Below are 12,482 nucleotides of genomic sequence, written 5' to 3' on the forward strand. Positions count from 1 at the left end.
ACTGGTTGTCATGCTGTCTAAATAGAATTTCTATACTATGCTTAGAATGAAAATCCTACTTAGCTAGTATTATATATGCAAAAAAAAACAATAATCACACACACAGACACATATACATATGCCTGTGGCAAAAGAAAGCAAAGGAACTACTAATAATCACAGATGCCTTGCATGTAAGCCCAAAACAAATGGAGCAGCATTTAAACATCACTGGCATTGACAAATTCAGAACCAGTCAATTGCAAAAGGAAGCTTTACTCAGAACCGTGTACATTCTGCAACAATACCCCTAACATCATTAAAACATCCACATCTACCTCCCAGGTCCTTGGGAAGGACTTGATACGTGGACAAAAATGCTAAATCCAGTCTGAACATCTGACACTCTCTTCCCCTCCCCCGTCTCTCACACACACTGAATTGAATACTTTATTTGACCAAGTGTAATTAGACACAAGGAGTTTGTCTCTGGTGCAAATTCTCAGTCTATGCAAAGCAATAGAATGTACCGATAATGATAATCATCATCATAATACCGATAAGAGAGTGGAGTAAAGAAGATAATAGAAGAATAAATATTAATACTACAGCCAAACTACATGGGTAAATTACACATAGATTTTAGACAGTGTTATGAAAACTAAGTCTTCAGCAGAGTGATGGCACAAGGGGAAAAAAAAACTATTTGCGTGTCCTGTTTTGTTATGCAGTGCCCTACAGAATCGTTTCAAGGTGAGGAGTTGAAAACAGTCACTCAGATTCTGGTACTTTTCTGACCTTTTGTCTATGAAAGAGACTCAGAAATCTTTTTCTAACATCATCAGAGGTTGGGGGGGGCAGAAGAACAGAAATCGGTGTAAAACATTGACTACTGTTGGTGTATTTGAAGTGGGGTAAGTAACAGTAAATGACAGTGTCCTCCTCTTCACATTCAGGTCATCTGCAGTTGACGATTCTCTTCAGGAATGGAGGGAGGTCTGCTGTAGCTAATGATGTTCTTCAGGCTTCACCACACAGTTGCAGATTCATTAGCCGAGAACAGATTTCTCAGCTTTGCAGAGTGGCTTCTCTTTGCTACCCTGATTTCCCTTGTTGATATTCCTGGCCTGATCATACAAGGTCCTACCTTCTTTCTTGTAGGCCTCCTTTTTGGCATAGCAAGGCTGCTTGATCTTAGCTATAAACCAAGGCTATACACAAACCTTTTGTCCTCACAATGCTAACATATGATGTCACAGTCTCAATAAATTCATTTAAGTACATTGAAGCAGCTGGAAAAATACTCCAGTCCATGCAATCGGAACAACCTATATCTTTTACTTTGCCTTCTCAGTACAGCTCTTCACTGTTCTTACCTCAGGTTTTGTACAAAGGGTGAAATCCTCCCAGTTCGGGCCGGTTTACTCAAACCAATATGGATGATAGGCCATGGTTCTCCGAACTGGGGGTAAAAATCCCTGGTGGCCCCACACTCACCTGGTTGCCCAGTCACATGTTTGCTCACTCACCGCTTCCGGCCATTCAGTGGTTTGCTTCCGGCCCATGCACCCCCCCCCCTATATAAGGCCCCTTTGCCATGTGGCCTATCTACTTGGTTCGCCAACGCCTGCTTGATCAGAAGCCTTAATCAGAAGCCTCGCCTAAAAATTGTCTAAGAAACCTTGTTGACGGCCGGTCACTCAAAAAGGTTAGTGGTGACCTAGTATGCCCCCTCGGTCCCCGGGCTCCCCTGCCTGGCCTGGCTAAGCCACCTGGCTAACTACCAACTTTCCCCCCAGCCTCCAGCTTGCTTACCTTCACTCGTCAGACCGACTCCCAAGCTGCCTTGCTGTTCGAAGAACGCCTGCATTGCTGTTTGCCTGCTCAGGTGCTTTTGAAATCCCTCAGCTTGCAGTTTGCAATCCATCTCTTCGGCTAGCAACTGAATCTGCCTGCCTGCCTGCCTTGTGCCTTCAATTCGGTAAGTAAGTAGGTTTTTTTTTAAAACTTTTTTAAAAAAAAGGTTACTTGGGTTTTTTTAGGATTTTTTTTTTTTTTTAGGAAATAGCCATTTAAAATTTATAAAATTTTATATTTTAAAATTTGTGCAGCTTTCTGAGATATTGTGTGTTTCTGTAGTGTTTCATACTCACTACATAAACACACAAAATCACACTAAGCTGTATGTGAGATTTTGTGCTTGTGATTGTTGGTTTTGTGAGTTCTCTGTGACTGAGTTTCCTGCTTGTTATTGCAGGGGCCATTTTGTGTGCTTTTACATTGTGCATGAGTTGCACAATGTTGCATTGTGAGTAACTTGCACAATGTTGTGAGTCAGTTGTGTTGTTTTTGTGTAAAGTGTGAAAGTTGTTTGTTGAGCTCTTTATGGCTCTATTTCCTGCTTCTGGAAGGGACCATATTGTGTGCTTTTGCAATTCTGCTTGGGCAGGGGGTTCGACTAGATGACCTGCAAGGTCCCTTCCAACTCTGTTAATCTGTTAAGTCTGTTGTAGGGACCAATTTCTGTGAGGTACAGCTGCTTTTGCATTATGTGTGAGTTGCACAATGTTGCATTGTGAGTGCATTGCACAATGTTGTGAGTCAGTTGTGTTGTTTTTGTGTAAAGTGTGAAAGTTGGGTTTAGAGCTCTTTTTGGCTCTTTGAGTTTCCTCCTTGTGGCAGGGGCCATTTTGTGTGAGGTGCAGCTGTTTCTGCATTGTGTGTGATCCAGTTGTGTTGCTTTTGTGTTGTGTTTTTGTAAAGTGTGAACGTTGCTTTTTGAGCTCTTTGTGGCTCTGTGAGTTTCCTGCTTGTGGCAGGAGCCTTTTGTGTGAGGTGCAGCTGCTTCTGCATTGTATGTAAGCCAGTTGTGTTGCTTTTGTGTTAAAACAAAGACCACACTTTTATTGCTCTTATGTAAGTATTCTTACATAAGTATTCTTCATTATTCTTATTTAAGTTTTAAATACATGAAATAATTGGTATATTTTCTTTTTGTAGGTCATAAGTACCAAGAAGTGACGTTGACTTGGCCACACCCAGCCAGCCACATGACCACCAAGCCACGCCCACCAAGCCACGCCCACCAAGCCACACCCCCAGAACTGGTAGGGAAATTTTTTTAGATTTCACCACTGCTTTGTACATTTAAGTTTCTGCCTCTAGGTGGAGCTAAGATGGATTGTACAATGATGAGAGGGACCTGTGGCTGCCCAAGAAAGACAGTGGTAAGTACCTTTTAGCATGGACTAGCAGTGATCCAATATATTGTTGCCTCTAATGAGACAGCTGACTTGCTAAGTATATCTGGGTAATTCATGAGTGAGATTAGCTTTGTTAAAATCCCTAAAACAATATCTGGATATTTCCTTTCTGTGCAAAGACTCTGCTATAGTCTGCAGCATATGCTCGTGCAGGCCATACATATATAATTTTTATTTTAAATTTTACAAATGTACATAGTACTGTACAATTATCATGAATGTAACAGTTCAATCACACTGTTTCCATAGTGCAATCTAGAATTGAGAAATTTCCTGACAGTTAGAACAATTAATCAGTGGAACGACTTGTCTCTAGAAGTTGTGAATGCTCCATCACTGGAAGTTTTTAAGAAGAGGCTGGACAGCCATTTATCTAAAATGGTATAGGGTTTCGTGCCTGAGTAGGAGTTGGACTAGAAGACCTCCAAAGTCCCTTTCAACCCTGCTATTCTGTTACTCTAACTACTAACCAAAACTCCAGTTTCTTTCCTCTACTACCATTGATTTTAGTTTTGTTAGCAGATGAGCATAAATTCTTTTACAATATAGAAAAAAATTAATAAAAAAGGGATCTGACTTTGTGAAGACTAGGGAGGGACTTATTGTGAACCATGAAATATTAGTGATAAAATGCTAGTTTATTTGAACTTATTCACAATCAGTTGTGTATCACCTAAGCCAGTTTTCTCTACTGGTTAAGGCACCAGGCTCAAAAATGGAAGATCATGAATTCAAATCCTATGTTAGCTATGAAAAATTGCTGAACTTAAGCCAGTCACTCTCTCTCATCCCCTCCGACAAGGTTCTTATGGCAAAACTACGAGCAGGACATTGTGTTGGATATATTTGCTGCTTTGAGTTATTTGTAAAAATAATAAACGTGGGTCACAAATAAATAAAAAATAACAAGATGTATATCGTAGCAACACAATCAATAGTAATGCCTTAGCTAGATGAGAGCAAACTGAAGTTTATCAGTTACGTTAATCTCTAGCAAACAAGTAATCAAATAAAGTCTCCTTAAAGACTATTTTGTGTAATAGGAATCAACACAGATAAATTTATTTCCCATTATCTATTATTTTTCTCCTGTTAATGACTAGATTTTTTCCTGATCAAACTACAGTGCTAGAGGCATTCCTATGGATCCCTTCATCCACCCTTTGATTTTTCTCTCCATGGCTCCTGCATGTTACTAGTTTTAATAAAACTGTACAATCTGAGCCTAATTTGCTCCATCATCTGTAGTGTTTCATTTTCATGTTCAGTGCAATGACTACTTACTCAAAAGGGTCACTGGGATCAGTCCTTTGGAGCTCCGGTGGAATTGGTATTCTTTTGTAATACATTTCCCAGTCAAAGGCTCCACGCATGGCATCCCCTGCTTGTGCCTCATACCCAAAGTGATTGTGGTCAATGACATCGATCATAGGACATACAATAGTTTTATGGTTCAGTGCAATCTGGTCTGAAATATGAAAACAGAAAATACAAAAACAGCAAGACAGTCAAGCCATTTATCACCTTACAAAAAAAAAAAAAAAAAAAAGCCCTTGGGCTTCTTCCCTCTTCCTCTGCTTTACTATTTTTCGAATCGGAAGATTGCTTAGGCAAGTCCCCATGGCCCTAGAAGCATTTCAGTTTTCATATCTTCATCCAGGCTCAGTCTTGTCTGGGCTTGAAGTACTTTGCACAATGATTAGAAGCAATTATAGTTCTTCAAAAAGAGAAGCATCCCAGTGAGGCCATCAAAGTCAAACCATGTATATCTTTGTCATTGCAATGCTCTGTGCTGTCTCCACAGAAGGAGCCAACAAGGATGCTCAGAAAGAAAAATGAATGGAAAATGTTCATTTGAGGTTTGCATACAATATTCACCAAGAAAACTCTGCTTCTTGTTATTGAAATTTAGGCTTTACAGTACCCAGTACTGTAATCCAGTACTTGAAAGGCAGGGATTTTACAGTCCATTACACTTTTACATACCCCATAATACTATTTTATGTCTGAATTAATCTACAAAAATTAATTTGCAAAAAGAAACTCCAAATTTTAGGGTATTTATTTCGTATCAAAATATTAATGGCATAAAGGGTATTTTAATGAATCCCAAGTTATACTGGATTCTTAAACTGACTTTGTCTGACTCATCAGGTGACTACCATGTATATAAAGACATCTTCTTATCTAGTACGATCTAGTCAGCATACTTTGGGTCATTTAGTTTAAGCAATGTTATCTTGTGGAGCTCAGGAAACATGCCTTCTCTTTTGGTCCTGTCCAGGGGTGGGTTTCTCGCCCCGTTCCAACCGGTTCGGTTGGAACGAGGCCGGTGGCATCCTCGCGCACACGCACGGCATCCTCGCATGCATACTAGCGTCTGTGCGATGCTCCAGCTGCTCCTGGAGGATCGCGCAGGCACTGTATGCGTCCTGCACATGCATGGAAGCGCAGAATTCGTCAAAACCGGGTAAGGAGTGGGCGCGTGCAAGCGGGGGCGCGTGGGGGCGCGTGGGTGCGGGTGGGCCCTTCGCCGTTCCCGGAAGTTACTTACTTCCGGGTTCGGCGACCAACCGGTTCGCAGGGACCACCGCAAACCGGTTGAAACCCACCCCTGGTCCTGTCTATAGAACCATATTTTTCTTGAGATTTGTTTAGGTGTGATACAGTCTGCCTTTAGAATTTAAATACCTGTTCTGTCCACATAACCATCTCAGGCATTGGGTTTCGGAGTTCTGTGACTTATTGAATGAGGATTCCGCCTCACCAGCATTTAAATAATTGTATGTATTGCTGCTTTGCTCTATGAATGCATGGAACTGTCAGCAGACTTACTTTTATTAAGCACGAGTCAATGTTTCTGAGCATTACAGAAAAACAGAATCTTTCTGCCTTTCCTTAATGGCAGTAAATCTAATAGAGAAGGCTTTCAGTGTCCAAATGGAGTATTGAGGAAGCAGAGGCAATGAGTACAGGAAGTTAAACAGGACAGAAACATAAACTTGTATGACTGACAAGGTTGGAAGAAATTACGCTTAATTTTTCTGCTGCTGCAGTGACAGTATCGAAGAAGCAGTTACAATATTACCTACTTCCTTTTCTCCTGCTCACCATCGATTGCTGGTCTGAGATAATAGGCTGACACCTGAATTTTTTTCTTTGGCAGCTCCATCTAGAATATTTGCCTTAGGTCTCAGAGAGATTTACTTATGCCTCTGCTTTCCCCCATTTTTGCAGTTTCCCATTATTGTGTGGAAATGCTTTCTTCTCATCTATGACCCAGTAGAAAACTATCTGGAAATTTGGTGTCTCTATTGTCAATCCCTATCCTGCTTCAATTGTTTCTGTTTCAAGTCACTGATTTCCTTCAAAGGCAAGAAGTGACAAAACCTAATCACAAATTGAGGAATGTTTTGAACAGTGTCAGAATTAGAAAAAAAAACTTTTATACAAGTAGAGCTAAGGACAGCTAAAGCCTATCTTACTTCATGGATTGAAGTGAGATCATGATAAAATCACAGGTGTGCAATGAAAAATGATATTCCAGAAAATGGTTGTGCTGTGGTTACCTGCAAGTGGAGAAAACACTGTATTTGCAAAACATTTTGTTTCTTCACAACGTGTTACCACTCTCAGCTATAGATCTACCAAATCCTAATATCCATAAACATTGTTTTTAGGAATCATACCCAGATCAAAACATTTGGTTGCACAATGAATCTTTCCATGTCTATCTATCTGACTTTGTATATAGTTATCATTTCAAAAGTGATAGAAGTGATGAAGAAAGAAACAATGGCAAACATAATCTAATATTCATATTAAGGTACTTTATGCTACTTACTTAATAAAGGAGGTAGCCAGTTCACATTAACTTCACAGTGTGAATCTAGAAAAGTCAATACTTCTCCTTTAGCTATTGAAGCTCCAAGTAATCTGGTGCGAATAAGTCCTTCCCGCTTCTTGGTACGCACAATTCTCACTTTGTCAATATGAGCCATATATTCCTCCAGTTTCTCTTTTAAATGTTCTACAAAAGATATGGATAAGAATATGGAAGCATAGTTAGGAAGGGATGACTCAAGAATATATGATCCTTTTCATTATACGTATTCACATTCACTTTGCTTTTTTTTTCCAGAGCTCCTCAATATTTGCCAAACTGTCTGAGGCGCTTCATAAATTGCAAATATTCTTTATATAAATACACAAAAAGAAGCAAATGACATTTTAAACCTCTTCATAGCACATTCATTGTTGGCAAACTTCCATCCTGCATAATATCATAGTCATAATGACCACAAGATGCTCATCAACACTCCAGAGCCTGCTGTCCAAGGCCAAATGAACATTCTGGCATATGTTTCTGTAAATTTTGCTCTTTCTAAATGAGTTTACTAGCCATTAATTATGTAAAAATAGGCATAGTATGAATGTGTATTTATTTCCATTTATATAGTTAAATCACCATTAATGAATGCGTAAGATCAAATCAACTTTGAAGCAACTTCAAAAATTAGATACAATTTTTCAGCAAATAAACAATTGCTAAGGCTTTATTAATAGTAATTAGCTATACATCCCTTCCCCTTTCATTTCCTCTAGTTGACATTAGGAAGAATGACAGTCAGAACAGGCATCAGCAAAACACAGAGACCGTGAGGTCTAGGGTGCCTTACATATAAAGTCAGCTACTTACTTTCTCTAAGCCTTCGGAAAGAGGCAATGACAAATCACTTCTCAGTCAGAATATTCAATCAGAATTGAATGGGAAGGGACCTTGGAAGTCTTCTAGTCCAACTCCCTGCTCAAGCAGGAGACGCTATATCATTTCAGATAGATGGTTGTCTAGTCTTTTTTTTAAAAAAACCCAGTGATGAAACACCTATAACATCTGAAGGCAAGCTCTACCACTGGTTAATTGTCCTCACTGTTAGGAATTTTCTCCTTAATTCCATGTTGCTTCTCCCCTTGATTAGTTTCCATCCATTGTTTTTTGCCTTTCCTTGTGGTGCTTTAGAAAATAAATTCACCCCCTCTTCTTTGTGGCAGCCTTTCAAAATCTGAAATACTCCTATCATGTCCCCCTAGTTTTTTTCCCCTCTAGCTGGCCATACCCAATTCCTGCAGCCATTCTTCATATGTCTTTGTCTCCGGGCCCCTAATCATCTTAGTTGCTCTTCTTCACACTTTTTTTTAAAGTCTCAACATCTTTTTGATAATGTGATAATGAAAACTGGATGCAATATACCAGGTGTGGTCTTACTAAGGCTTTATAAAGTGGCACCAATACTTCATGTGATTCTTTTATACAACCAAGGATTGTAGTAGCTTTTTTTGTATTAGCTGCTGCTGTACACTACTGGCTCATGTTTAAGTGATCGTCTCCAAGGTCCCTTTCATCGTTACTGTTTTTGAGCTAGGTTTTGCCTAATCTGAACTTGTACCTTTAGTTTCTCCTGCCTAGTTTTAAAACCTTGCTTTTCTCCACATTAAAATTCATTTTGTTGCACAGGGCCCATTGTTCAAGTTTGTCAATATCTTCTTAGACCCTGAGCTTGTCTTCTGGGGTTCTGGCTATTCCTGCCAGTTTAGTGTCATTTGCAAATTTGATGAGTTCCCATTCTATTCCCTCATTTATGAAGATATTGAAGAGTACTGGGCTTAAGACAGAGCCTTGTGGTACCCCACTGCTTACTTCTCTCCATGTGGATGTAGTATCATTAAGGACTATTCATTGAGTATGGTTTGTTAGCCAATTACAAAACCAAAAACCTGCAGGAATTTGTTTTGACAGTCTGAAAATTGGACATGATTGTATAGAAGAGAGAAAAAAATATGGTCTGCATATCTGTCTTTTTCTAAAACCAATGTATTATATCTTTGGTATATGAAGAAAAACAAATATAATATTGGTTTCATAAAATATGTCACTCTACCAAATTAATTATTCTAATATCAATTTATGAGTCTCCAGCAATTATGAATACATCTTGTGGATTTGGGGGTCAGGTAGCATCAAATCAAAATGGTAATAATAGTAATAATAGAGATCCAATATGCTGCCTTAGGCAGCAGGCTACAAAGCAGGCTAGAAAGCAGGAGACCATGAGTTCAAGTCCTGCCTTACCCAGGGCCAGTCACTCTCAGCAGAAGTCACCTCACAGGGTTCTTATGGGAAAAATAGGAGGAGGAAGCTGTGCTGGTTACGTTTGCCATCTTGAATTATTTGTAAAAATAATAAGAGGTGGGATATAATAAACAAATAAATCTTGAGTTTTGTCATTACCTACTATGTGGATCCTAGAAAGATCACATAAGATTTTTTTCCTGCCATAGTTCCAAGGATATTATTTAGGCACCATTAAAGGTTTCTCTTGAAATCTACATAGAATACTGTATGGAATGCAGTAAATTGTAATGGAAGACAAGATAATTATTTTGTAGAGTTCATGACTGGGAGCCAAAAATTAAAGTTTTGTTCCTTATCTGCCATGATCTGAATATTACTCAGACTTCCTTGCAGCTGCTATTTGCCTAATAAAATTGTGTACATTAATTAAGCATACTATTTCATGTGGCAAAAATCCACACAATCTTATTTTTCTTTTCGCTGCCCTCTAGCAGTATACATTTTTGCAGCCCAGATATGATAAGCCTAATATTAATTTCATTAATATAATCAACTTAATTAATCTGACATTCAGTGTTATCCCAAGAAAATGAACTTGCATAAAACCAGAAGGATGCCCAGTTTTGACCCTATGAGCAAAATTAGATATGGCACTAAGCTAAGCTACCTCCAGATAAACATCTGATAAAAATAATAATTAGTTATTTGCTAGCATTTAGTGATTATCAGGATTTCCCCAACTCAAATTTAACAGCCTTATTTTAAGAAGCAAAATTTCTTACCTCAGTCAAAAACTAAGAACAAATAAAATTAAGTTCACGTTCAGATTTTCACTATAGCAGTAAGACTGGTGGGAAGCCTTTAATTTTCTGCCCTTATCTCATCAGAAATTATCTAGTGACACTGTTAAAGGTTATCTATATCTGAATCAGAAGAACTACATTTAGGTGTAGTTTTGTGACTTTTGTAGACATAATAATTTGTCTTGTTTATAGTCAACTGTCAGCTGGCCAGAGATTGTGAATTGGGATTGTTGAAATCTTGCAAGGTCATCTGAGAATCTGTGGACCGAGAAAGTAAACAAGGTTCTCTTTGTCCTATGTGGACTCAAAAGTAATTCTTGATTCAGGCATTTAAGACAATTCATCCCATTTTTTTTGGGGGGGGGGGGAGATTGTTGAGATTTTGATAGGCAGCAACTACAGAGAACCCACACATGTCAATTCTATGTGAGGGATCAAGGGACAATTGTACCTCAGATTGAGCAAGGAATGTGATGGAAATCTTGATTAGGTACACTATTGTATTATGCTCAGTGATATTACTTTTCATTATATTCATTTTTTTATAACAGTTATTCATTGTTTTTTACTGTGGCTTTTAATTTACATAAATACATTTATTTATTCATAATATTAGTTTATATTAATTTTTTATCATATGATCATGTGGACTTTGGATTCATATAATTGTCAGCTGCCCAGTGTCTTTAATTGGGGAGACACACAAAATTTTAGTTAATAAATAATTAATTTCCCTCAAATAATTCCAGGACTTATACTAACAGGTTTACAATTACAAAATTGTCTGCCATAGTAACCTATTGCATTCCAATAAACTAGTCAGTATCATTGCATGCAAATAATATCATATCTATTGCATGCCAATAAACTAGTCAGTATCATTCAAAATAGAAATTTAGATAATTGCTCAATTTCAAAGCACAAAGAAATGTGATATTATTTCAGATTTATATTACAAAAATTATAAGATTTCTATAAAACTGTGTTATGCGTTAATGAAAAAGTCCACTAAAATAACTATAATGTATTTAGAATGCATGCAGCCTAGTAATTTATTGTCACTGGATTCTGTTCTGGAATACTTGCTGTGACACTGGAACATTCATCTCAGATAGGTTTTTATATGGTAAGATATTGCATAAATTCCAATTTTAGACAGAGGACTGAGAGATAAGAACCACAAGAATTTGGTTATGTTTATTTATTTTTTCTTCTGCAAATAATGCTATATGTAATGTGTAGACACCAGTATAATTTTTGATGAAAATGGGGTTGGTTCTTAATTTAAATTATTTTTTTAAAAAAATAATTCTTTTCTTCATGCCATTTACTAAACAAGGTGATCAATCATAGAGCAGATATATGCCAGGAATATGCCAGGTAGGAATTGGCAAGGGAACGGACAAATAAAATGATATGCAGGAACAGGAGCTTTATAGGTTGTCAGTGGCTTGACAAGCAATGATAAAGGACAGTATTATGGTTCCTCTAGTGATAGTCTATAAACAAATTCTCTATTGTAATTATTTTCTGTGTGTCTTTTTTATCTTCATTTAAAGTAAAGAGAAATTTACAGAAAGAATAACAAACAGGCCATTCCTTTCCCTGTCCTAATAATTAAGAGGAACTTGGCAGAATGGTTAAAGGTATGCTTCAATCAAGGCTGCCAACTTCCTTGGCCTATTTTTTAAAGTTGCCAACTTTTTCAGACATATTTCACAGTCTGTGCCAAAATACTTCAAACACCTCAATTCTGTGACAATGAAAATTGCATCTGTGAATTTTCTGTCTCTCACATAGGTAGTGGGAACATTAGGTAAGGGATTGAAAATAAAACTGCCGCCTCATGATGAACTTGTACTTGAAATACCGTGCCTAGTTTGGTCGCCTCATTTGAAAAAGAATATAATGAAACTTGAAGCAGTACAATAGATGGAAACCAAGCAGTCAGGGACTCAAAACTCTTTCCTATGTGAAAAGTCTAGAATTGCTCTTCTGGAAAAAAAAAGATGATTGGAAAGGGACCATGATTGATGATAAAATCATGATTGATAAAAGAAAGTGGTCAGAACATGATTTTTCTCCCATTCTTGAAACATTATGACAACTGGTAATAAGATAAAATTGACTGGGAAGAGATTTAAAACAGAAAGAAGAAAACACTGCCAATAAAGCTATGGATTTAATTGCTAAAGGACATAGTGATGGTCACTAGCTCAGATAGCATTAAAATAGAATTGGATAAATTAGTGGAGGGCAGTTCTGTTGAGAGCTATTACCTCCACATTGGGAGCAATTCCCTTG

General features: G+C 37.8%; 1 protein-coding gene across 4 annotated transcripts in view; it reads right to left on the reverse strand.

The window, feature by feature from the left end:
- GALNTL6 (polypeptide N-acetylgalactosaminyltransferase like 6) overlaps positions 1 to 12,482 on the reverse strand; it is a 576,396-nt gene that overhangs the window by 126,542 nt on the left and 437,372 nt on the right. For all 4 annotated transcript variants that reach the window (XM_014068575.2, XM_087724585.1, XM_087724584.1 and 1 more), the window contains 2 exons: positions 7,087 to 7,272; positions 4,527 to 4,710 (listed from right to left, as the gene is read on the reverse strand). In XM_014068575.2, the coding sequence (XP_013924050.2) occupies positions 4,527 to 4,710; positions 7,087 to 7,272 (370 nt within the window). The remainder of the gene's footprint in view (positions 1 to 4,526; positions 4,711 to 7,086; positions 7,273 to 12,482) is intronic.

The sequence above is a fragment of the Thamnophis sirtalis genome, unplaced genomic scaffold, assembly GCF_051295495.1.
Source record: "Thamnophis sirtalis isolate CommonGarterSnake01/CBP01778 unplaced genomic scaffold, rThaSir2_p1.2 scaffold_10, whole genome shotgun sequence".
Taxonomy (NCBI): domain Eukaryota; kingdom Metazoa; phylum Chordata; class Lepidosauria; order Squamata; family Natricidae; genus Thamnophis; species Thamnophis sirtalis.